The sequence below is a fragment of the Conger conger genome, chromosome 5 (assembly GCF_963514075.1).
Source record: "Conger conger chromosome 5, fConCon1.1, whole genome shotgun sequence".
In the NCBI taxonomy this organism is placed as follows: domain Eukaryota; kingdom Metazoa; phylum Chordata; class Actinopteri; order Anguilliformes; family Congridae; genus Conger; species Conger conger.
In genome coordinates, this window is record NC_083764.1 from 10,111,248 (window position 1) to 10,138,846 (window position 27,599).

A 27,599-nucleotide genomic window follows, 5' to 3' on the forward strand; every position below is an offset into this window, starting at 1 on the left:
TTAACTTTCGTATTTATTTGCAAAGAAATAACAGAAAGTGAGAGAGCTTACCGGCTCTCTGATTTGAATCAGACATAGTAAGACTCTTATACACACTTTTCCACAAGGCCGGAGACAAAAACAAGATAGACATGATGCTGATAACCTAGGATTATTATTATTTAGTCTCCAGATAAACTCCAACTTTGCCATTGCTGTAAGACCGGAATGTGCTAGCTACCCCCTTCTAGGAGAAGCAGAGACTTTAAGGTCAAAGGCTGTCTGTCTGCTGGGTGAGAGAGACAGAGAAAGACTATTAAGAATCAATTAAGAAAATGACCCTTACAAACCATTAGTAGCTTTATTGGAACAAATCATGAGTGTCACTGTGTCACATATCGTAGTCTTTTATAGTGGCCGACACTGACACGTTTTATAATTGTGTTTTTTATGACACTTGTCATGACACTTGTTACAGGGTATCACAATATACACTCAGTGATCACTTTATTAGGTACACCTGTATAACAGCTTGTCAATGCCAATATTTAATCCGCCAATCATATGGCAGCAACTAAATGCATAAAAGCATGCAGACGTGGTCAAGAGGTTCAGCTGTTTCAGACCAAATGTCAGAATGGGGGAAAAATATTATCTAAGTGACCATGGAATGCTTGTTGGCGTCAGATTGTTGGTTTGGGTATCTCAGAAACGGCTGATCTCCTGGGATTTTCATGCACAACAGTCCCTAGAGTTTGCAGAGAATGGTGAGCATCCAGTCAGAAATTCTAGAGGCAGAAATGCCTCAACCCTCTAAGTGGATAGGCTACAGCAGCAGGAGACTTAATAAGTCTAAACAATAAGTCTCATAAATAAACACCTAATAAAGTGCTCACACTCCAAAATATATATGATATACCACTGTCTTGACAATGTCAAAGTTATGACAGTTTACGACTCATGTCGCATTATGAAGTGCTTCTGACATTGTCCTTCTGGCAGTTCAAGAGTTAATTTCCTAGAGTTAATCGGGGAAAAATATTCCATAGCTTTTCACGCTGACCACTAAAGGCTTTATTTCAGCAGTTAATTGAATTGTGGACTCAAAACAGTTATGAGGTTCCACACAAAAAAAAGGATGTGTGATGGCAGGGGAATGAGGAAGAACAGGCAAGTTGAAACATGGCTCCAAAGCCAATGGGTTTCTAACAGTATCCAAATCCAGTTTTCACTTTTGCTTAGTCAGACATTCCTTCCTCTGGGGCCAGAGGCTGCCCTCTCGAGATTTTCACTCATTTGTTTTACTTATTTCTCGATTAAAGTAAATCGAAGCCATGGGAAACATGAACTGGTAGTCTGTGGCTGTTAAGATGTATTGTTGCTCTTAAGGAAATGGTTTTTAAAAGGGTGAAACAGATATTCTCCCTGCTACTTTGTTCATTTTTATGCATCAGAGTTGCGTTTATCACCTTTGTTCAGTGTGGGAAAGAGTTTATGTTTGATTTTGATTTTATAAATCAAACTGGGCTGAGTCACAAAATCGTTGAGTTCATTTGTCACTAGTTTCTGTTTTGCTACACTGCAGTTGACGAACGAGGACAATGGAGCATTTTGCTGAAAAGCCTTCCTTAATGTAGCAGTGCATGGAAGAATAATGACAATGCATACGTTATATGGCTGCCATTTTATCTTCCCAAAATGATGCATCAGTCAACCACATTCTACATAGTCACGTATTTCCTGCAAATTCTGCATTATTGAACTGATGGGGTTTTGGAAGGAATTGTGTTTGGGATTTTAAACATGTTTTGTAATGATGGTTTTTCAACGCTTCCACCGTCTGAGGGGAAATTTGTGGTAACGAAACTGGTTTGGTAACGTCGTTACAAGGACCCTGGTGCACATTGTGAGAGCCATTGCCATTGTACCCTTGCGAAATGTAAAATAAGTTTTAAAAAATGGCAGGTATCCGAATGCCACTGCTAATAAGTCCTGTTTGACAAATTAACAATAAAATGCGGCACTATACAGTGCAAACCATTTTGTTTGAATGCAGAATTGAGTTTAAATACGTTACGACGAAGTCATTCATTACTTGGAAGTGTAACGTTCAAATCGGCCATCTGGCTAAATATAGCTTTCTCCCAAGCGATACCGAACCCGTCGGCTCCATAAAGGCAATGTTCACGTGAGCTGAGCTCCACAAAGGGGAATGCGTTCATCGAATTGTGTATGAGCAATTGATGCGGTGTAATGCCACCATTTCCAGCAACAGGCAGCTCCCGATTTACCTGCTGAATGTGCCGCAACATCCAACTGCTGGCGACAGCTCTGACGCACCTTTGTTGATTTGCAAGCTTTTTTTAGACGCGCGCCCCGGCTACACCATTGGTCAAAGTATGCCCCCTGTGGACAGAATTGTATTTCATTACTGGGTAACGCAAACATCATCTGAATGCCGGAAGGCAGTCATTGGTGAGTCAAACTGTCTGCATTAACGTCAGGAGATTAGCTAGCGGTTCGCAGCTGGAATGCAAGGTTGATTCACAAAGGAAAGCGAGGAGGCTGAAGCCACAGCTGCAGATACGCATCAGACGGCTATACATCACACTCAGGTAAAATAAGAGTCCGTGATATGCTCTTGCGGATCATGCTTTTTTATTTAGAAAATCAATGGTGACGCAAGCAACTTTGCATTGCTTACTTCGCCGTTCTGCCGTTTGCGTATCGCAAGGAGAAAAGTACTGTAGCCTGTGCTGAACTTGCTGAAGCGCGCCTTTCGAGTGTTATATGATGAATTGTCTTTGTAGCGACAGATGACGGAAATGAAACTGATATGCTTTTGAGGAACTAGCGTTAGTGGTGTCGCCGTCTTCCAGTGCGCTGTGCGATGGTTCTGTTACCGAAACGTTAAGTTACTTCTAATCTTATTTTGACTGGTTTCACGCAAGTTTATATGAAAGTCATTCATATAAATGCAATTAGGTTACATTTTGCCGCAATGTATTATTAGATTACTTTTTCATGTGGTAAACGCATTTATATATTTAATTGCCATTATAACACACGCGCATTTATTCTGCTACACAGATGTACTATTTAACGTATGGGCATTGGTAAAGGTGTTGTTTTCTGTTTATCGCTGTTCTATTTGACAGTTTGACATTGATGGAAAAAGGTTTATGCCTTGGACCGATGCCAAAGGAAAAGATTGCATAAAGATGTTAACAGGTTGTCGTTATCCTTTTGCTTCTAATACTGTTGAATAGTACACTAAATAGTATGTATGACTTGTAATACAGTACAAATTTATGATATTTATGGCAGCATATATATTTAAGTTGTTTGGGGATTGTAACTGGATGCAGTACTGTGGGGTTAGTGGTCTTAGATCAACAATCCGCCAACAGAGTTATAAACCATCTTTTACTCGTGTCTTTTTTATGTTCATGTATGGAATGTGTCGTTGTAAATCTGAAGATGTGGAAATGTGAGATACCCTGACTTTGTATTATCCAGTGACTCATAGTACGTTTGAGTATGGGAGACCAGCACCTACTGCAGTCCAACACCCAAAATGCTAACTAGGCATCATCACTGTATGTGCTGAATGGTGTGTGTTTGCATGTGCGCGTGCGTGTGCGTGCGTGTGTGCATGTGTGACAATGAGAGATTAAGTTTAACTTAGATTTTATTGGCCCCACTGGGTAATTTGTCCTCTGTATTTGACCCATCCTAACTACTTGGCAGCAGTGGGCAGTCACACTGCAGCACCCTGGGACCAACTCCTGTTCTTCTCCAGTGCACTGGCGAACGAAGTATACATAGTCTGACATGCATGTCTTTTAAAAATAATTCTAAACTTGAAACAAGTGCTGGTTTGTATTCTCTCACTCTTAGTCATTTATTGCATTGTTCTTAATAGCCAGGTGGCTGTTCATACCTTTGCCATGACCAGTAACGCGTACTTACGTTCACAACGACGGCAAAAAAAGTATTTAGCAGTTTTATTGAAAATTTAACAAAGCTTTCTCTCCTGTTTAATTTGCTTTTGCAGAATCCAATTTAGACCCAGTACATTTTTCCTAGTGAAAAGAGGCTGCAGGAATGACAGGAACATAATCTATTTATCATGGGAACATCTGTGACCACCATGAAACAATCATTTAATATGTGTCCTATTTTTGGGCTGAGCTCAGTCCAGTATTGCTTAAGATTACATAACCAAGACAACATAACAAAGATTACTGGGCAGTTCCAAAATATTGGTTGTGCACTGGTTATACTCCAAAAATAAATATTCCCATCATTAGTCCTTGTGTTATTTCAGTCTACTCTGATATATGCCCCACAATGCACTGCTGCAATCAGGTGTCATAGAGAAAAAAAACCCCACAAAAGAACCAATGACTTAAATTGCTGGATTCATCTTCAGAGGTGCTTTGGTGCCATTTTGTGAGCTTTAAGATACCGAATTGGGTGTTGGTATAATCCACGGATCATCAAGCCTGGCCCTCAATCCAAATCCAGCCCTGGTTTTCATTTCTCCCTGGTAATTAGCTGAACAATTAGTGCTACTGCTTGGCCAGGCTGTCTTGGCACACCTGTCTTCCAGGTAAAGGGAGGGTGGAAAACCAGCAGTGCTCGGCCCCCCCGAGGACCGTGATTTGATGATCCCTGGTATAACCCAAAGTCACGGCCGCCTTTTCCAGCCCCACCGCACGTTCTCCCAAAAAGCCTGACCGGCTCCATAAATTGGGTCTTTGCGCTGTGCCAGACCAGCACGTGCCTGTACTATTGAAAGAATCATAAACTCTCGTCAATGACACAGAAATGAATCGGGGACACCCGGAACGCCGTTTAATCAAGAGTCTGGCAATCTGTGCGTTTCCTTAATCCCGTAGGCCCCCTATTTTTGGAAGCATTTACTTTGGGTTGGAATGAGTTCCTATATATAGCCCTGTGCGCTAGCTTGCGTGCGTGTGTGTGAGCGGCCGATGGTGGGGTATTGATCTTAAAATAGCTGATGGTGTTTCGGCGCGTATGATTGCGGTGACAGTGATGTCCCATGGCGGATGAGGCCTGTCGGGGCGGATTACCGCGGAGAGGTCCGTGACAGACTCCCGCGTTTTCCGGGGAAAGACTCGCCCACCACCCAGGAACTCAAGCGGGATTTGGGTGCTCCTCCACTCTGAAACCCGTCAGCGAATCTTTTGGCAGCGCGTGGTGTGACCTCAAACGAGGGTTAACATCTGTTCGGAGGGGTAGAAGTTTGATTCGACAATCGCGTTGATTTTGTTTGCTCCCTCTCCCAACGATGTTTGCTTAATCTTTTTTGTTTATAAGTGTATCAACGAGTGTAGGGTGGAGAAAGGTGATAAAAAGGGTTTTTTTCCCACCAACTGTTTTGTTTGAGGAGTCAGTTTGTTTCATAAAAACTGCCCTCCTTGTTTAGCTCTGCACAGAGCGTCTATGTTGTAAACAAGATAAATAATGTAAGCACACTGCAAAAAGAGCCAGAATATGGAAAAGGGGGTTATCTGGAGAACTGATCTGGGGTGAAACTACAGTGCCTTCTTCAGCAAAGTGACCCTTTTCCCTGAGAACCTGCTTCAGTATCTCATTCTCCTCTGGTCTCAGGATTTGTATTATCCACATGCATTATTCCATTTGAAACTGCCATATGTCTAGTTATTAATAATGACCTAACATTTGGACTATCCTGCAATATACTGTTAAAACATTTCTTTGGAAAAATACGATGAGAAATATATTTCACAGCAGGAATATATTGTAATATCTGGGAGTGGCAACCGTGTGTATATTTGGCGATATATTGTGCAGTTGGAATATCTTGATAATATATTTAGTGCATTTCATTTTTGTTGAAATAAGGGATGACAACTGCCGTCTTTTCTGAGGATCTTGCTGTTTTGCTGTAATGTGCTGTCTGTTGTGTTGACCTCTGGGGACTTATAGGGAATTAGTCAGTCATCACAAGCATTTTACTGTTATTTTTGGACTAATTCCTGTTATGTTTTTGCTAAATGAGACAAAAAGATTATGAGTGAGGTAAGACCGTTTCACTCATTTTGAGATTTGCCAATGGGGTAAGATAATTTCACCTGTTAAGCAAAAGGTAACTGAAAACAAGCTCATTCTCTACTTGAGAGAGAGATATACGATTGCCATATGGCACTCAAGCGAACTACAGTAAAATCCCAAGAGTGCCATACCTTTTACCCTTTAAACCAATCAAAATGAGTGCTATACTATTGTTCAAAGCCCCTATTAAAACCAACTCAATTTTCTGAACTTTCTCAATTTTCTCAACAAAAGTCATATCCCCTTGGGATTTGGGTGGATCGAGCCCCTTCATATTGGGCTTGGGACTGAAAGGGTTATTTTGTGTGCAGTGTTCAGAACATCTCCCCTCTGCCTTTCAGCCATGAAAGGAGAGCACTTATTCCCCAAGATGAGAGGAGCCACGTTTTACCAGCGCTTTTACCTGCTGGGCGGGGAGGAGCTGCTGGTGCTCCAGAGCTCGGTGTGGGACCCGGTGCTGGGTGACGGCTTCCACCAGATCACCGACTTCAACGACCTGCCCACCTCCCTGTTCGCCTGCAACGTGGACCAGAGCGTGTTCGAGGAGCAGGAGGGGAAGGTAAGGCCTTCTCAGCCGACTTTGCAGTGTTTCTCAGTAAGTATTGTTGGTCGATTTGATGCCTTCTTGAGCTCCGTTCGGTCCCACGTGATCTCTGTGGTTTGTTCTCAGCCTCAGGGAAGTGATTGAACCTGGAGCTATGTGTGTATGGATGTTCACCCGTGCCATGAACCCGTGCCCTGGACCCGTGCCCTGAATTGTCGAGTTTCCGTCTCATGAATTGCGTTAAGAAAAAGAAATAGACGCACACTTCACTTCGGTGGCCCGAGAGATTAGTGCAGATGCGCTTCTGTCAAATTAAAATGTGTTAATGTGTTGGTCATGGCCGGGCATGTACTGTCCAGCATTCTAGTCTTTCACAGCTGGCACCGTACCATATGGGGCCCCACTGAGGCTTTCTGGAGATACACTCGTAATAACCCAGTGCTCACAGTGTTTAATTTCTAGGAGGGAGGGGAGATTGGCATTGTACTTCGGTAAACAGCCAGCTCTGTAAACAAGGGTGTTGTGGAATCTGACCTCGCTGTCGTGCTCTAGATAGGAAAGCATTATTCGGCCACTTTGATTGACAGCTGACGAGATAGACCACGGTCGATGGAAGATCTCATACCTGTGGACAAATTAATTGTGAGTCCACATCACCAACTCATCTGCCTTACTATGACTGTAAATAGATTTACTCATTTCCCATTTATTCACTTACAGCAGACCAGGCCAGAAGAGGTGAGTGAAGTATCTGGCAGCCATTTTGATCCTTTGAAGTGTGGGCTCTGCCTCTTTGTTGGTCGCCCGGCAACCACCTGCGCAAGGGCCTGGTTTGTTGCTTCTGTCTGTCGCAGGATGGTTGTCTGTTAGGCTACACGCATGTCATCCAGAGGGCCGTCTGTGCCGTGGGTCAGAGGAGTGACATCATTGCTGCCGTTCGCACGGAAACCCTGTTTTTTCCACTGATGTTTGTTTTTGGAAAACGCGGCTGTTATCCGTGTAGCATGTCACCGGAGGCATTTTTACGGTGACTCATGGCCCCTGTGCCGGTCCCTGACATGTCAGCTGCAGCTCTTTAGAGGGCGGTGGCTCTTTCTTCTGTTGGTTAGGGCAAAATAAAGTCCTTAGGAGAAGCACTTCCCATACCCGTATATGCTAACGCTAACGGAAAGACGTCATGCGCTAACTTAGCCGTCATCCGTTTCCACTGGCGGTGAATCTGCGATGGTGGTGCCTGCCGGAAACCTCCGCCCCGCTGTCCTTTTTGCATCTGGGGATGCCGTCATCAGCAGACTCGACGAGAGGAGTCTAACCTTCAGGCTTTCCTGCCCCAGTGACCGCCGTTTCCCGCCGTTGCCCACGCATCAAAGGGGAAGCGTTAGCCGGGCTGCCGGCGGCGTTTGAGATTCACGCGTAGCGACAGCCGTGTACAGCGCCCGGTCCTCCAGGACAGGGAGGGAGTAAAGGTGATCCATCATTCATCCCCACCGAGCCAGAGTCTGGGCCCAGCTGCCTGGGGGTGGAGACCGCCTCCCAGGGAACTCTGGAAGGGTAGCGGGCAGTGTGTGCGGTGGAGGGGGTACGATCATGGGGGTACAGCACAAAATTCTGCACACTGTGCATATGCAGTCCCCTGTGGACCCCATTAAAATTTATTGTAGACCAAAGCAACATTTTTAGTCCTGGCCTGGCCAAGCCCCCCTCCCCCCTGCCTTGGGGAGTTCACTGCCCCCTAGCTCGCCCCCTAGCTCCCCCCTGCCCACTGTGTCTCTCTGGGTACGTTGGTGCATCACTGTCACTTCACTCTGCTGGCTAATCGGGTTCCTAGTAAGGTTAGCCAGATCTTCTGCCGGCCAAATCCCCTGTCTACTTGTACATCTGTGTCCTGGAACAGTGTGGAAATAAAAGTGTGTTGCAGCTATCAGTGTGGTTAAGGTACACAATGAATGCTGGTCTCAAATAAAGGTTTCGTTGTCATCAGGAGAACAGCTACCATTTTGCAGGTTTCTACCTAGTCTGCGAGGTCGATTCTCATTGTTTCTGTAATGAAAGTCTTCTATGTTATTCTAAATTTTTAAACTTACTTATGTGAAATTGTCAGTGCTGCATCCTTTCAGTTGTGCAATCCCAGCGGTACTTTTGTACTGATGTTTGCAGAATATACCGGAATGTCATGATTCTGTGAGTTTAGAAAACAGTTTGATTTAAAAATGCGAACGTGGAAATATACCAGGACTTCTTATTCTTAGAACAAAACAAAAAGGTCTTTGCATAGCTACGTCAGCGCACAGTACAGAAAACCATGAGTCAGAGTTTTGACTTAAGACAGAGTACAGGTGGTAATATATTTTATTGAGAAGAATTAGTCATCAGTAATATCAGAATTTGGACTTGAACGTGGAATGAATAGGGAAGTAGGCATCTCCACAGGTTCTGTCAGGGCCCCCTGAAGGGAACATTTAACGTGATGGTGGTACAAAGCGTATTTAAATACTTTGAAACAGTCATTGCAGTCACACAGCAGTTGAGCGTGTCAATCTTCATTGGTGCATATGGATAGATGAATATTAGGAAATGTAGGTTCCTGTGCGCTTCCAATCACCTGTTCAGCAATGCTGTTATGTCCTACAGAATGTTCTTTGACACCCTCTCTTAGTCTGAGGAGTCTGAGACACTGCTTAAATTATTCTTTTTTTTTTTGCTGAGCCTCTTCCCCTGTGCGATGTCAATAGATCATGTCTGCAGATTGTGATGTTACTGTGCACAGCACTATTTCGGCTATTAATTGGTGACACAGGCAGGGTTTTAATTCTTATCCACCAAGTGCGTGATTAGAATGTTCTTAACTGATCGTTCTAATGCTGATGTAACAATCACTGCTGGTAACTGAAGGCAACGAGTGGAGTTCTAGAACACTGACTTGGAATTTTGGAAAAAAACAATTCCAAAAAAGCCTGCTCTTCAAAGGGTTATGATCCGGGACTATGGAAGGGACATGGAAACGGAAAGACAGAGGGAATGGTGACCGTGGAAACCTCCCGCATGCCCTTCCTCACCCCGGCGATGCTCGTCCGCTGACAGGGGACTCACTCCGGCGTGGGGCACTGCTGTGTCTGGAAACCAGCGACAGGAAGCAAGAAGTTGGCGTGCTGTGTACGTGACACCGCGAGTTAGTCGCTGCTCGCTAATGGGAAGGCACATCTGTGAGGTTGCAAATGGCTGCTGCTTGTTAATGAGATGGTCGAGCACCGCCGCACGCTCATAGTAGGTCGTGTAGGACATCTCTCACAAGAGAGTCTGTCTGGGTGGCTCAGGCAGGTGGGGAGACATGTCTAATGCTTTTTAAAATCAACCAACCAACCACTTCCTGAGGGTCTAATGTTCTGATATTTTAAGACTTGTGTCTTTCCAGCCCTGGTGTAAAATCCAGCTATGGCCTGCTTAAAATCACCAGCTACCAGCTGTTTCAAAACATAGCTTGAGCTAGTCAAACCATGTTGAGTGTGGAGCTGGTCTGAACCAGTCAACGAGCTACCTGCTATATCAAAACGTAGCCTGGTCTGGTTTTTCCAACAGGGAGGACATGGATGTGTTTGATGGTCCTGCTGGATGGCTTATCCCGTTAAGGCACCGTTCCACTGTGTGATGGAATCTGTCCTGTGCCGGTACAGACTGCGATCGGCAGCCCTGCGGCGCCGTGACTTCACACGGGGAAGCTGTGTCGCGTCCCCCCGCGGTGCACTACGCCGGCTGAACTTCTTCCGACCCACTGCGTCTGTGTGAGCTCAGCTTGAGGACCGCAGCGTAGGAAGACCTTACGTCGCGTGTTCGGGAGCAGAGGCCGTGATCGCCTGTGCTCTCCAGAATTCATAGCGACAATTGCTGGAAGGAGAACAGCTGGTGGAGACAGCCAATTTGGAATCGGGAGAAAGAGGGGGGGTGGGAACGGCTTTAAAAAAAAGATGCACAAGTCGCGTGATCGTTGCTCATTGCGATGTTCAGTAAGCATGTAGAATTTCAGAGAGCTTTGCTACACACCCTTTAATGCGGGGCTGGCCAACCCTGTTTCCGGAGCTCTATCGTCCCATAGGTTTACACTCCAACCCTAGCACAGCACACCGCATTCAACAGCTAGAGCAGGGCTGCCCAACCCTGTTCCTGGATACCTACTGTCCTGTAGGTTTTCACTCCAAAGCACATTTCACTCGACAGCTATCTTGTTGAGCTGTTAATTAGCAGAATCTGGTGTGCCAAATTACTAGGGTTGAAACGAAAACTTGCCGGACAGTATATCTCTTGGAACAGGAGACATTTATTTATGCGATTTGCTCGTTTGGTTAATTTACCGAAGTGTAAGAATCCGTTTGGCCACAGAAAGAGCACGACACACACACACAGAGGCTCTGTTCTCTCAGCCAACCCAGAATCAATCTAATAGGCTGCGATAACATTACCTTTCTAAAACTTCTAAGTGATGAATCATATCTATTTATAGACGGGGGGTGTTATTGCCCTTCCAATAATAGCCATCCTGTCGGGGGAGAGTGGAAAATCGCCCAATCTAGTGCTCAACAGGGCAGAATGGAATTTGAATGTCATCGTTGAGCTCCGTCTAACAAAGTCATTACCGCTTCAAACTTTCTTCAGCTTTTTTTGGCTCAAACTTCTGTTTTGCACAAGATATGAATAAGATACAGTTGCTTGGCACTTAAAAGACAAAGAAATTTCAAGGAGTGCTGTGCACCGGGATCCACACGTTGCATTGTAGGCCCCCGAATACACTGCCCGCATATCGCTTGAGATCACAAAATAATTTCAATTATGCATGCCTGCTATGTTCTTGTGACTTATCATGGTTACAAGTTCAAAAATCTGAACATGATGTGAATGAGAATAATAGATCTTGGAACCAAAAGAAAAAACAAAGATTTTGAACTGAGTGCCATTTGTATTCATACCCAGACTTAGTGTCTTGATTTTCTGTTTGACTGTAGTACTTCTGCTCCTGTCAAGGTCCATAAACTCAAATAATCAAATGATCAGTGGCATAACCGATTCAGATAGAAATGAATCACAGTACACGTCAGTAGAAAGATTTTTTGTGATTTCTACCTAAAACCTAGTGCCTTGTACGAATTAACCATTATTCATTTTGCTTAATTTGGAGCCATGGTTACCATTCCACTAGGGAAATGATGTTAATTTGTCTGTAGAGGGATAAGACTCACACGTATACTCACGCATTGTCATTATTCCCAGACAGATGTTTGAGAAATATGACACCGATGGAAAGTTTTCTAGGAAGGGGGAATAATGACATGGGCCAACTATGTCTATGTACTGGGGAAAAGCCTCGGCTTGTGTGTTATGTTTTGGTTCAGTTCCTTTGTCAAACAGCTAAAAGTTTCCAACAGAAAACAATGCAGATTTGAAGAAGCTTGGTTTCATTGCAGTTACGTAACGCGTTCTTTGTGTGTTCTGCTTTATAAGGGCATATCGTTAGTTGCGAGTATAACCTTTGCACTAAATTGCACTAAATGGCCGGTATTCTCTCTTTGTGTGTGTGTGTACACGCGCATGTCCTCTTGATCCTGTCATAAGGCTGGCTAAAGTTTACAGGGATCTGCTGCAACCATATCTCGGTAATGTGATGCTCTCAGACGGTATCAGACGGTCGCTCTGTTGAACATTTATGGGGTGTGAGTGCTAAAAATTGAACGTTATAGTGGAAAAAAACATATTAACATTCCTTGCTGTCTCCCGTTTTCCTTTCATGTCAGCCTTTAGGAATTTCTGGAGTTGCTGCATGTTTTGCCAACAAGGTATTACATTGAAAGCAAAACTTAAACAAGGAACACGATGATGTAATTATGTAAGCTATGCTTGAGCGTTTCCTCATATCTTCGCCACTGGGACACTGTAAAAGGGCTTAGCTAATGCCTTGGAAAAAAAGAAGCTATGTCAAACCGCAATTTAGATCGAACGACTTTGGATGAAGTGTTTTGAATCCTTTTGTTATGGATGCCTCTGGCATTGATACAAGCACGGTCTGACACAATATACCCAAATACAACCATTAAGGAAAGCTTTTTAAGCTTTCTGCTGGGTATAGACAGTAGAGAAGAGTGCAGTTAAACTGTAGACAAGCAGGTTGATCGAAACAAACATTTGCATTGGCAGTGCTGTGGGGAGCCCCTCTGGCAGAGGAACCCTATGACCTCACTGGCGTTTTAATATTGACCGCCTCTGACTCTGTGCTAGTGTCACGACCGCCTCGGCTATCTCTGCATGCCATCTGTGATGTTGTTGCAAGCTGATTGGCCCGCTTAGTGCGTGCGGTGAATGGCATAGACGCAGGTAACAATGCGACCGTCTCTCCATCTAATTCCCCTTCCTAGTGCCCGCCTGTCCTTCCCAGGGGTCACTTGGTTAAGGAAGCGCTTTCAAGCGGATGTGGAGGGTTGGCTGTTTCCCAGTGGGCATTTCTGTTGTGACAGGTCGGTGAAAAGTCTTGGCTTTCAGGTGAAAACCCAGCTATTTGATTGAAAAGTTTTCTAGCTGGCTATGACATGGCTATATTGAGCCATATTGGGGATAGCCTAGTCCGTTTATGTCAAAATGTCTCTCAACGTAGATTTCTGCCTGGATTCAAGTTTTTGCTCACTGGGTTGTCACTTCTGTTTTTCTTACTCAGCCCTCACCATTAAATGCTACATTTCGGCATTGGTGGTTAACAGCTGGTTGGCAGATTACATTTTTATATACAATCTATTGATACAGCTGGCCATTCACTGAAACACCTTGCTCAACCCTGCTGAAAAAAACAGCTCAGGTTAGGTTTTGTAACAGCAGGTAGCTGACCGGTTCCCAGCTTGACATTGGTTTATCTGGAGGACCAGTTCAGGCCAGCTCCCCTTGACATGGTTTGACCAACTCAAGCTATGTTTTGAAACAGCTAGTAGCTGGTTCACCAACTCATACCCAGCTAGACCAGCTTATAACCAGCTTTTCTGTGGTGGTTGCCAGCTCATACCCAGCTCAATTTTCAAGCTGGTCAGGCTGGTCATAGCAGGGAAGGGTACCACAGCAGCAGGAATTGAACCCTCAAGCTTGAGTTATACAGCAAGTACCCTTCCCTAACTATTCTACAAAGCTGCCACACCACTGAAAAGTGTTACATTCCCACGTCATGTTGTAGCTAGTGTACCGTGTCAGTAAAGCTAATATTTTCTACTTTAGAAAAGAAAAATGTAAGTCACTTGTTAAGACGGTGTTCAGCTTAGCCGTGGAAAACAAAAAAAGGGCCAGGGGGTCAACCTCTCTCTGAGATGAGAGAAATTGCAGAAGAATAAGAGAATGAGAGAAGCCGGGCTGTGATTTATAGAAATCAAAGTACAGCGAGGTACCGTTAGGCTGCAGCTGCCTTCTGGATTAACTCACATTAAAGTGTCCCGCTAAGCATGCGCTACACTGGCACTGCTGGGGAGGTAGGTTTTAAGAGCCAGGGCTGCACTTTTGACCGTGGGTGGTTCGGCTCAGTTTTTTCCTGTTGGGATGTGTCCAGGTCGTAATGGCCCGGTCGTAATGTAAAAAAAAAAATGGCCGACGACGAGAAGCTTCCGTGGCAGTTATTGCTTGGCAACCTTGGGCAGCTTCAATGCCATTCTTACCATTTTTCTGACCCATTATATGGCCTGAAATATTGATGTGAGTTTAAACCAAGTGCTGTTAGCCTAGAGAGGACGTCAGATCTGTCTGTAGGCTGGAATTATGTTGTACATTTAAAGGTTTAATCTTTGGCACTTTTGCACAGTGAAATGTTCACTGTTAATTCAGTTCCCAAGAGATACACATTGTCATTATAAGTTCAGAGGTATGGGCTTAAAAGTAGCACTCTGCCTACCTGAAAGTGACTTATCTGTTAGCCCAGAGGATATCAGATCTGTCTGTAGGCTGGAAATATGTCTTACATTTAAAGGCTTAATCTCCATTTGGAGTTTCTGCGTTAATTCAATTCTCAAGAGATGTCATATGAGTTATCATATGATGTTAAATCGACCCTTTCAGAGTTGATTTCACATCAGATATTCTCCTGTGTGAAAAATATTCAGGTGTCTCTCGCACTGTGCTTCTAAAAGAACACTAAACACATTTCTTGCTGACTGTCTAAATGGGCTTGAATTAGTTCATCACACAATGTCATGGGGTATTCCCATTGGTTGCTGTCTCTCCATGTAACATTCTTTTGTAGACATTTTGGTGATTTTGGTGTATTATTATTCATCCGTTCAGGGCCTCAGCTAAGTATTCAGCCACAAACATTAAAAAGTGGTGCGTAATTAAAATGATGTCCGCTCATCTCAAAAAGTCCAGGATCAGAAAAGTGTATTTGCTATCCAAATAATTCACAATTAAAGCCTTCCAATTAAAGCCTAAAAATGGTTCTCTTTTTTTCTCTTGGAATTCTTTTTTCAGAATTCTAAGAACTCCAGTGCATTCAGTTTCTCGTAATCATCAGTTAAGACCGTTCCGATTGCGTATGTGTGATCTCATACCCACACAGGATTAAAAGCCCTTCCGGCTGTCCTTTTAGCTCCGGGGGGCTTTGTGCTAATGAGAATGACCTTGGGATGCCACTGAAGCTTTCGCCGCTTCCCTTTCTGTCCGCTAATGGAGGCGGACTGAATCCCATCACCTCAGACCGGACAGTCTCAGCGCCGTCTCTGAACGGGCCGATCGCTGTAATTATTCCTCCAAGTCTCCGAAAGCAGCCACGTCTGACGTATGACGGGTCGCAGAACCCGTTTAGCCCTTAATTTGACAGGTTATCGCCGGGACTGACAGCAGGAGCCATTTTAGCCTTTCTGCACAGTGCTCGTCAGCCTTATTAATTATTGTTGTTGACACTGGCGTTGATTTGGTAGGATTTAAGTGCATATAAATAACAACATGTCTACACAATGTCGATATAAGTTCAGGGGTTTGAGCTTAGCGTCCTGCGTACCCGAAGGTGACATTTCTGTTGTGTCACGACCATTGAAGAGTAGGTATCCCACACGCTATGTTATAAATCGATCTTGGGGCCCACCCAGACCAATGTATGAGGTGAACTGAGCTCTTGTGGTTTATCAGCAGGAACAGAGAAAAGCCCAGTAAAACTCAATTCCATAAGGTGCTTCTGCGTACAACAGTAGTGTTCTAGATATTACAATCAATATGTTTATAGTTGATTTAGGGACAGATTTGCAAAATGTTTTTTGTTTTTTTTTGAAGTGTAAACCGATGTCGACTCGACCAGTGAAACCTGTGGCTTTTGTACATGCTGTCCTTGATTTATTATTTTCATTTGTCTGTGAATGGTCTCTCCATTGCTACTGGCGGTGAAGAGAAGGTTACTCAAGGAAAGCTTTCAGTGAGATTGTGCTGCCATGGTCCTGTGTCACTTCAGTGTGACCACACTGTATGCTCTTAATAATAATAATAATAATAATAATAATAATAATAATAATAATAATAATGCTCCTGTGTACTGTATGAGGGAGAGACAGGGAAAGAGAGGGAGAGGGTGGGAGAGAGAGGAAGAGAACAACAGAGAGAGAGAGAGTTGATTCTGTGTTGTGTTGATTCTGTTTAGTGTGGATACTTTCACATTCCATCTCTCTGCGTGGCTGCCTATGCTTACTGGTCAGATATCCAATCTGTGATTCATTAATTTGTATTCCTGACTTTTCTTTCGGATTCCAGGGCCAGATTCATTATACTGTAGGTGGGCTGAATTCGGGGTTCTTTTGAATTCTGGCTCTTTGTAATTAAGCTGAAAGTGTGTGATTCACACCTTCAGAACTATTCCTGTAGTCTTCTCTCAGTACCTTCAGCGGTCATTAATTACACTTCTTTAATTATATTACTTGCATTTCTTGGTCATTCGTTTCTTACATTTTTCTTTTTAAACTGACCCCTGTTTGCTCATCAGGGACCGACAGTGGTATGCAAGCTTCCCCTGACAACAGCACTGCTAGCAAAATGACAGGCATGAAGGCTTCATTTGATATTAGCTGTTTCTCACCTTGAACATGTTTTTACACCTATTTTATTTCTGCATTAAAGCAATCGGGAGGCCGTAAATTTCCCCCACCCCCGACAGTTTCACCCTTGGGGTAAGCAACAAATAAACCTGGCAAAATAGCATCACGCAAAGCCTGTTAATGCGAGGAGATTAGGGAAACGCCTTAATTTAAGAGGTGGCATTTACTGATTGCTGAGAAAAAGCTTAAGTGAGATCAGATGTAAACCTTCCTCGGCTGGCTTGTTCTCCACCAAATGACGAATTAATCAAACGAAACAAAAACAAGAATGCAGTTTAAACAAAGAATCTCCTGAGCTGTCCTGCTGTTGCAAAGACACAAGGCCAGAATTATAATTTGTTGGCCACGAGTGCTTTTATTGGAAAGCAGTCCTTAAGGCCTCCCATGTCATATAATATAAAATGCTCTCATGCTAGGAAAACAGTGTTCAGTGCCTGGTGCCTGCCATTGCAACAGAGCTGAAGTGCGGACTGTGCAGAACACAGTGTTCAGCAGTTTGGTTCTGTTCTTGGAGAGAGTCATAATATATGCCCATTTTAGTCATTTCTGCCACCACATAGCCTCCATTTTGGAATTAAATATGTATTATTGTTACAGTATGTTTAGAACTAATATGCTGTCCGGTATCAATCAGGAAGTCTTGCCATTACTTTCCAGATTCAGGCTGTTATCCCCTGCTGCTCAGAGATACTGTATGAGAAAGCTCATACTGGCGGGTGCAGATTTTGAAAATGTCTGTTGGACCTCGGACCTCATACATGAGTGACCTTGACGAGCCTGTATCCGTCTTTCATTACCAGTGAGATTTAGAGTCCTTGAGAACTGTGTTATATGTGACGGGCAGGGGCATAACCACAAAGTAAAAAACACTGGGGTCAAGAGACTCAGTGGGGGTGGGGCAGGGGTGAGGTTAGGCTGGGGTTTGCTAATTCTTTTCCCCTTTCATTCGTCCATTTTTGAGGATGCATTTTATGGCGCAAATGCGGTACATAACGTACGTATGCCTCTAGATTAGGCTTACATTTGAGAAAATATTCATGACTAGCTCAGTGTCAGCTGATATTCTCGCTAAATAGCTAAATTAAATATCCACTTTGGAAATGGACATGGAAAAAAATACCAAGCACCTGACCTTTGGTGTCCTGAATGGTACTGTAGTTATGGGTCACCCTGGTGATGGGGTTGTTAGCTATAGCTCATAATGCAATCTAGTGACTGCCAAATGAAGTGGGACATATTGAAATCCAGCACAGGTTTCAGCACTATACTTGTAGGGATCAATGCCATGTTTGTGGGATGTAACTCCTAAATATGTTTCACATGGTTGACTCTGGATATGTGTTCCAGGTAGAGCTGTTTGCTTGAGGTGCAGAGGGAATGTGTGTGTTGATGTGCAATGCTGTCATTCCCTGTGAGTGGGGCGATGGTATCGCTCACCAGACATAATTGTTTTGTCTTCAAATACTTGATCAATTGCCTAGTGCAACTGAGCCAACCAAGTGGACCAGAAGTCAGGGTTTGCACTTTTTCAAGACTATTTTATAGGTTCCAACACCTGACAAGCTTAGTAAAGCCTCAAAAAGTATTTGAAGACAAAACAGTTATGTATTTAACCCCAGGTCTGGGGGTCACACACTGGTCCTGCAAGCAGGTGCAGACTGACACCTATATTTGTAAGCCTCTGCAGAACATCCACGGTCTCGGTTCAGTTCAGGTCAAAGCAGAACTCCTGGCTCCACAACTGTCTCGTTCGCTTACTCCAATTAAACATTTACAGCCTTGGCAGGTTATAGTATTTTTTTATTTTTAATCAACCACATCCCAGTGGGCTGACCCCAGATGGGTACGAGCTCTTCAAACACGTCAGAGCATTTTATTATTATACGGAAAACAGATCCACGCAAAATGGAGGCCTGAGTTTAATTGTCTGGGAAGGGCTGCAATAACATCAGGCAAAACGGAGTGCACCTGTGGGGACTGCCTTAAGTGGAGAATCGAGCCACCGTCATTGTATTCGTGGAGCTGCGCAATCCAATATTTTTATGTGAGCAAGGCTTGTGCCATGACAGGGGTGGCGGGCGGGCGGGGGGGGGGTCTGTGAGCTGGCTGTGCTCTACCCCGTTCTCCTGGGAGGAAGTTGGCACGCTAGCCGGGGTGGAAATAGCCGCGCGGCGTCCCTGGGGCGCCGTCTCTGACGGAAAATGGCGGTAACCGCCTCGGCTGGGGCCTCACCTCCGGGCCCGCGATGTGTTTGCCGGCACACCTGCTCTGGGGAGCCCCCCGGGGGGGCCGCCCCGGAGACAGGGAGACACACGGCCGCGGGGGACGGCCCGACCGCACCCCGCCTCCCCCCTCCCCCCCGCCGCGCGGCGGAAGCGATGCGTCACAGGGGCGTGTGCTCTGTGCTCTTTCTCCTCCTGCCCCAGACGGGTGCCCTAAACCAGGGATCGTCAGCTCAGGCCCTCTGATCCGACTCAACCACGTTTTGTTTTCTTCTGGGTAATTAGTGCGGCTGATGGGCCAGGCTGTCTTCACACCTGACTCCCGGGTAGAGGGAGGGCGGAAAAGCAGCAGCTCTCTGCTCTCGGGGACCGTGAGCTGCCGATCCCTGCCCTAAACCTCCCCCAAAAATAGACTAATCGCTTGGCTCTGTCTTGTGTGCCTATCGATCCCGCGTTCTTATTTCTGTGTGTACAGATTTGCTTGCTGCTGCTGAATTGGCCCCCGACTGAGAAACAAAGAACAAAAACAAAAACCAACAAAACTGTGTTTCATGGGGTTTTCTGTCCAATCAATGTGTGTTTTTATAGAAGACCCAATTAAAATAGGTTCATTAAATACATATTTATTGAGGCACCACGTAATAAAAACCTTCTTGAAGTCCCTAGTCAAGGCTGATAGTCTGTTGCCCTTTACCCAAGGTCAAATATAAATACTGTCCTCCTCTGTAGATATCATACCTTGTCTTGTCCTGCTTGGTACTGTATGTGAACCAGGGGTCGATATGATCAGTATTAGCTTCTGGAAAAGTCTGAATTTCGTTACCAGGATCACAGAAAACTATATCTCCCTGTTGGCTACTGTGAAGATGAGAGGGAAGCTAGCAGGATTTTAGAAGATGTCTAACAGATTGCTGAATGAAGGAATGATAACATGGATGTGTTACAAAGCCAGCAAGCAGCAGGATTTCGGCAGAGGTATATGAGAAATAGTTACTGATTTTAGATGCACAAACATTTTTCATCGCAAAGGGTTGAAGAACACAATCAGTCTCTATTTCAAATATTTACAGCTTCTTGGATGTGCCACTTGACAATAGCGCCTGTGATTGGCAGATGCTGTGGAATAAGTTTGAGCACTGGTGGTGATGCTGTAGAGAGACCGTCATCAGTATTCAACAACACTTCACTGATGAGAGAAATGTTTGAATCTCTTGAAGCCTCATTTTTCACAAAAAGTGTAGAGCTTGGATCTTTCCTGAATGCAATATCAGATGTAGCAGTGTGACAGAGAGGAGAGTGTAGGCAGGTTACGGATTTGGGACCAAGCAGGATTTCAGCAGAGAGATATCAGATATAGTCCCAGCCAAAAAATAAAAGGATAATGGATATTTATAAAATAAAAATAAAAGGGTATGCTAGGGAGGGAACTATCATCTGCAGGATTTTATCAGAGGAGCCCATTCTGCTTTGGCATGCCGTTCCCTGCAGGTGCAGTGTGGGCTGCATGTAGAAGAGCTGTGGGTGCTGTGTTAGCGCTGGTGCTACTGATGTGTTAGCTCTGGTGCTGTGTTAGCACTGTGTGTGAGTGCTGTGTTAGTGCTGGGGCTATATTAGCTCTGGTGCTGTGTTAGTGTTGCTGCTGTGTTAGAGCTGTGTTAGCACTGTGCTAGTGCTGTGTTAGCGCTGGTGCTGTGTTAGCGCTGTGCTAGCTCTGGTGCTGTGTTAGCGCTGTGTGTGAGTGCTGTGTTAGTGCTGGTGCTATATTAGCTCTGGTGCTGTGTTAGTGTTGCTGCTGTGTTAGAGCTGTGTTAGCACTGTGCTAGTGCTGTATTAGCGCTGGTGCTGCGTTAGCACTGTGGCAGCTCTGGTGCTGTGTTAGCACTGTGCGTGAGTGATGTGTTAGTGCTGGTGCTATATTGGCTCTGGTGCTGTGTCAGTGTTGCTGCTGTGCTGTGTTAGCACTGTGCTAGTGCTGTGTTAGCACTGTGGCAGATCTGGTGCTGTGTTAGCGCTGTGCGTGAGTGCTGTGTTAGTGCTGGTGCTATATTAGCTCTGGCGCTGTGTTAGTGTTGCTGCTGTGTTAGAGCTGTGTTAGCACTATGCTAGTGCTATGTTAGTGCTGGTGCTGTGTTAGCACTGTGTGGGTGCTGTGTGAGCGTTGTGCTACTGCTGTGTGAGTGCTGTGTTAGTGTTGGTGCTAGGTTAGCTCTGGTGCTGTGTTAGCGCTATGTAAGTGCTGGTGCTGTGTTAGCTCTTGTGCTGTGTTACCCCTGGTGCTGTGTTAGTGCTCGTGCTGTGTTAACACTGTGCTAGTGCTATGTTAGCATTGATGCTGTGTTAGACCGATCTAAATGCTGAATGTAATGCGAATGGTGGAAATGGTGTCTTACCCAAAATGCTTTGCTGTGGACTGAGTTTTGTTTTTGCGTGCCATTTCAGGACGCGTTGCGAATCTGTGCTAGCTCACAGGGGTATGTGCAAAGGAACCCGAAAGACGTCAGTGGCTGAAAAAGATTGAACCGCACGGTACAACTTATTGTAAAAATAACCGTTTTATCTTCATTTTTCTTTGTTGGAACATCTTAGGATTCAAATGCACCAGGGACTAGCTCTTCAGGGGCTCAAAGGCAAGATTTTCCATTCCATTTCTGGGCTAAGAGGTTGCTCCAGTACTGTAGCTCTAACTGAAAAAAATCACCTAAGAATATGAGCAGCATCTTTAGAGCCTTGCTCTCTTTTGTGGTCATTTATTTAGAACACTTGTCATTTTAAATTGCTAAACAAAAAACCCCCAAAAACAGCCAATTATTTTTTCTTTCTCTCAGTGTTTCTGCAGTATTTTCTAAATGTGTTGGATTTGTATTAATCATGATAATGATGATCGCTATATTTATGCTAACAAGTTAATTTGAGCCATGTAGTTGTGAAGCAAAAAACAGAGGTGTTGACACTGAAAGTTAGAGGAGCACGTGGTTATGTTTTCAGTACTGTATCACTAGATGGCAGACTTGTTTGAGAGCCTGCTGTTTGCAGTGGGAGGCTGATGTCTACACAGAGGATTCATCTCTATGTCTCTTCAGAATCATACAGGAATAACGTCTGTTTATGCTGTTAACACACAAGGTTGTACTGTATCTTCTTAATTAATTTTCAGCAAAATGTGAGTCCCAAGGGAATTGGAGGGATTTTTCTGCTAAATGTTTATATTGATCCTCGCAAGATGGCCACCGCAAAATAGGAAGTGAATCTGTTCCATTATGACCCAGGCTTAATAACAAAAATTGAAGTTAGTGTTGTGTAGTCCAGTGGAGGATGATGATGTCACAATTACCTGAGGGTCCATCAGCAACATTCCATTTATCTGTAGTACTCGTGGAAACTCAGATTGGACCAGTTTGTGTTTTCCTAGTGCCTACATTTCTTCTTACATACTTACACGTACATATTTGTACTTGGTTAAAGGGGACTTGTTTTCACATTTGACGTTAATCTCTCATGCAAAAAAGGGATTTAAACCAAAGAGAGGAAAAACAATAGACAATATAATTTCCTGACCCTGCCCCCCCCCCCTCTCTTTCATTCTGCCACTTTTTTTCTTTCTCCTCCTATTTAAAATATAATTGGAAATATGTGTGGCAGGCAGCCCCAGACAGCCAAGGTTAATTGCATTTTAAGAATGGGAGAGAAAGACAAATGAAAGTGGGGTCCCAGGCGCATGGGGCGACCAGCCCCTCGTCTCTCTCAGCCTAATCTCGGTCCGCACAGTCCTCACCCCACCCCCCAAACTGCCCTCCACCCCCTGCACGCCCCCCCCTCCAAACACAATGACCATCAGTGTGGAGGGAGGAGAGGAGACATGAGCTCTTTAACTGACCAAAATGTTTTGGTGGGCGATCAGATATCGAGCAGTGGTAACGTGTTGGTGAGAGTCTACTGACAGTAGTGGACCTTTTACGATTTTCTTTTCTTTTTTTTTGTGCCATTTTTCAGAAGCAGACTTGCAAAAAGACATTGCAGAACCTTTTCTCTGGCATAGGCTAACCTGTGACAATGCTCTTTGATAAGATAAAAGGTAGTCTTTTTGGTGATACCAGCTATGGCTCTTGCTAGCTTTGGACAGCATGCATTGCTATGACCCTTTTTTATTATTTACATGCAAAAAAAACAATTCTAGGCTTCAGCCACTTTCCTCTGGTCCAAACCTGGGTCCCACGCAATGGGTGTTCTGTTTCTGCCTTACCTGTGAGGGTAAAGCCTGCTGAACAAGGGCTTGACTTTCCCTCTGAAAAGATGTTGCAGTGAGAGTGTAACCTGTTCTACTGCAACAACTACAGGTTCTGCCGTCATCAATCTGTACTTGACAACTACACTTTGTGTCGTTTACTTACCATATGAAATCCACTTTGGTTAGTTGATTTGAATAAATGCATCTACTAAATTTCCTTTGTCATACCTGTGCAACTGGACTCAAATGTGCCACTCAAAGCCTGCTATGCAGTGACATGGTAGCATACATAACCAATGACATTTTTCTTTTTTAATTCAGAGATCTGCATGCAATATTAATGTCAATTAAATAGTCTGCCACGAAACGTCAAAATACTCTCTGCATCGGACTCTAGCATTGGAAAGGGTGTTCAGAAGATTAACACATAAACTTTAGCATATTAGAACTCGTACATTGTAACTAAAATTCATATCAGTGGCCTGGGTTGTTTGTCTCTGGGGTATTTAAGGTTTGGTATCAGATAATTGGCTAGCACCAGAATAAAGAATATCTCCAGACACAAAGGCAGATGGAGACTATCTATGGGAGTCCATTGTTGGGAGAATTGAACATTCGCCTCGGTATCTATCTTTTTGCTTTGTGATTAATTATGCCTCGTACATAATTGTATTAGAGGAATTTTGGCTTTAGATTGATTATTTCTGTCTGCAGCTCATCATTTCTATGTGTATTTGTGTGAATTAGATTTTGAATTTGATCTCATAGGAAGGTGAACGTGTTCTTTGCGTACAGCTGCAAGGTTCGGTCCATGGGGTCAGAGGAAGCTGAACGGCCCTCATTGAGAAATGCCATCTGCTGTGCATTAGTCACACCTGCCATAATTTTAAAAGACTTCATAATAATCTATGCAAAGCCTATAAACTGTCTGCGGTGAGATAATCAGATACACATTGATTTAAATATAGTATCGCGCATAGTCAACTATATACAAATGGCTTTGGAGATAAACCTGAAAGCACTTTAATTGCATTCAGTCAGCTTCATTTTCAACAGATTTATTTATTATATGATGTATCTTTTATTTTATGATGTACATATTATATAACTGATGTACGTTTGTGAGTCTGCAAGGTATGTACTGTATGGTAAACATTAATCTAATCCCCAGTCTGATTGGTCAATGGTGTATTTAAATTTTTGTAAAAATATGATCTTTTGTATTTTTATAATGTCAGAGTAAGAAATAAAAGCTACAGGGCATAATATCAATGAGAAAATGATAAAATATATCCCCCACTTTTTAAGCAGATTGGGTGTGTCAGCAAGTGTTATTCTCAGAAATAGTGGTGGTCAAAATAACTTTAAAAATAAAATAACTTTATTGTTTATAACATCATGCTTTCCTGCCTCACCTGCTTGTGTAAAGATCATATGTCATCTGATTGCAGTAGTTTTAGGTGTCTATTGCGCCTCTAATTATGTATTTAATTATCCACCTCCAGCAGGAATGTATTCAAACCACAAAACAATGAGTATAGAAAATCATATGTAACATAACTTATAATACACATATGCTGAAACAGAAACTTATGCGGGCACACATACAGTACACACACATACAAATTAAAACACAAATATGCAATCAAGAGTGTACATTATGATATGTATAAGATGTATAATATCATATGTTGGCACTACTTCCATTCTGTCCACTGTGTGTAATGTGTTTTCATCTTTTATTCATAATAGAAGGTTTCAAAAACAGAGCAGTCATTTTATCATTTTGGGTTATCCTTAAACCTACATTCATTCCTAAAGATTGCATTCTGTCCCCAGCTGTGAGACTGCTCTAAAGCCTATAACAATCCAGTTTGTTTTTCCATGTCAAACAAATCATTTTAGCCTAGACAATGTAGCAATCCATTTTTTTGGTTTTGAGAGAGGCTTTCTGTGAGTCAGTAAATCAATAAGACACATAATATTATTTTCAATTTGGAGTTTTGTGAAAGCAAACAAAGTATTCTTTCTTATTCTACAGACAGGTGTTCTTTTCAGAATACTGTGAGTTTTAAAGTTCACTCTCTTCCTCCGATCCACTAAGAACAAAGTCATTAGATATGCCAAGGGCAGAGTTCTTCACTCGATTTCTGAAATTAAAGGCTTCTAAATATAACTTGAGTAAAAACCATCTTAAATAACATAATGCAAGGAATTTCAAAACAGTAATACTTTGTGAAGCTAGGACTCACAAGGATTATCTTTTAATAAAAGTATGTACAAATGTGAGAGCTTTTAAATCTCATCCTGGATAGAGGACCTTTTCATGTGTTCTGCGTGTTTTTTATGTGACCTCCTTAAACACACAAACATGCAGCACCCTTCACTGGGGCAGAATACACCATGTTTATGTAACGTGCATTTTCTCTTTCTGTTGTAAACTCTGTTGTTTCATCAGTAAACCTTTGAAGGAGCCTTACTTGTCCTAAATATGATTGTTTCTGCAGAGAATCAATACAGTCATAAATAAGACAATCTGATCTTATTTCTTCTGTAAATCTATGCTATTGGTCCTGAACCCTGCTCCTTTGGATCCACAAGGTCTGTTTGTTTTCATTGTTGCTCATCATCACTTAATAGATAAAGTGAAGCAGTTGTTTACACTGATGACTTGACACCTGGTTTCTCGGGTCTGAATTGATTGCTGTTTTTAAGGCCTGTGGTTCTTCTTTAAGGCCAATGATCTGAAGTTCCCTGTAACCAAGACAACAGTGCCATAATTCCAGTGACCCATAAGTGCGGAATGTTTCTGCGACTGTTCGGGGTGGATTTTTTCTTTGTTCCGACAGAGGAAAAGCAGTTATGTTTTCACATGCAAACCCCTGGCTATACAGTACAGAGTTCATTGCCTTATGGACTGTCAAATATCTTGCCAGTATCTTTAATTTAATGAACCTTTTTTTAGCAAGCTGAGTCCACATGTGAATCTTTATCCTCTACACCTCACACAGCATGTGTTATAACCCCACCCCCCTGCCTCCTCAGTCCCTGCCTCCAGCCTAGCTCCGCCCCCTGACATCATCCTTCCTTCATCACATGATGCAGGAGTGACTTTGAAGGGTGACTTCGATCCATTGTGATGTCACAGGCTGAATATTCTCAGCTGCTTGCCTGTCAGTTTGGTGTCCCCATGTCCTGCCATGTGCATGCCAGGGGCCTTGACTCTCTGCAGAAACCGTTTGCATGCATATCCCTGTATGACAGGTACCCTCTGTTCTGAGGTACCGTATTGCCACATTGAAGACTCAGACCTGGTCAACCTGATACTTAATAAAGCCTGTGTCCTCTGCTGCCATATTGACTGAACAGTATTTTTAGTCACACAAGGCGAAATGCTGCAGGGGGGGGTAGGGGGGCAGTAAGGAAGTGAATGACGGAGAGGGAGCCATCCGACAAGCCAAGCTCCGGTCGTTCCAGTCGGCCCGGCGGCCTTGCCGAGGCGGAAGCGGTCTCCTCCCCGGTTCACGCCCGACCCCCGTCAGGGCCAATCGGAGCGAATCGGAGTGGCGGTGACTCACAGAGAAAGAGAGAGAGAGAGAGAGTCGTTCGTAAGTGATGCGCTCCCGCCCCCCCCCCCCCCCCCCGCCCGCCGCACAGCGCCGCCGCCGTCGTCGTGTGTCAGACACGCTTCAGACGACGCAGCTGCCGGCCGCCGGCCTCGCGGGGGGCCCCGATAGCGATCGCTTCCCCTCGAGCGCCACCTGCGCCTCCGCTGGAGACGGAGCTGAAAGAGGACGGCTCGCGCCCCCCCCCTTCCTCCCAGCGCGTGCCGTGGGTGGAACGTTCCGGGAGGTGTGGTTTTCGGCTTTCTGGGACAGCTCATGATTTGACGGTTAATAAAGCGGAGGCGCGGTGCACTGGATACACGTTTCCAGCCGCTTAGACCGGGGCAATTGTGCCCTATTGATTGTGCCTGATGCCATTCGAGCCTCCGTGGAGTAACAGATGGGCGGGGCTTGCTCTTTTGGGATCATTTCATTTGTTCCAATACATCAGGCATGCTTAGTCAAAACGCAGAAAAAGGATTTGAATCCAAAACAAATACTATTTGTACCCAGGGCTGCTCAAAAGTAAATTGTAAATGGTTGGCATTTATATAGCGCCTTTATCCAAAGCGCTGTACAATTGATGCCTTCTCATTCACCCATTCATACACATACTCACACACCAATGGCGATTGGCTGCCATGCAGGGCACCGACCAGCTCCTCAGGAGCATTTGGGGGTTAGGTGTCTTGCTCAGGGACACTTCGACAAAGCCCGGGCGGGGGATCGAACCGGCAACTGCTCTTACGGCCTGAGCCATGTCTCCCCCAAAAGTGACTCTCCCCTTCCCCTTCTCAGCATCGATCGACTGAAGTTGAAACCTATCCCCTGTGA

At 44.2% G+C, this 27,599-nt stretch overlaps 1 protein-coding gene across 1 annotated transcript in view; it reads left to right on the forward strand.

The window, feature by feature from the left end:
• The first annotated feature begins 2,449 nt into the window (after positions 1-2,449).
• The window catches only part of rcan2 (regulator of calcineurin 2), a 70,225-nt gene continuing 45,075 nt past the window's right edge, over positions 2,450-27,599 (forward strand). Inside the window, exons 1-2 of the mRNA XM_061241942.1 lie at positions 2,450-2,594; positions 6,426-6,643. Of these exons, the coding sequence (XP_061097926.1) occupies positions 6,428-6,643 (216 nt within the window). The 5' untranslated portion in view covers positions 2,450-2,594; positions 6,426-6,427. The remainder of the gene's footprint in view (positions 2,595-6,425; positions 6,644-27,599) is intronic.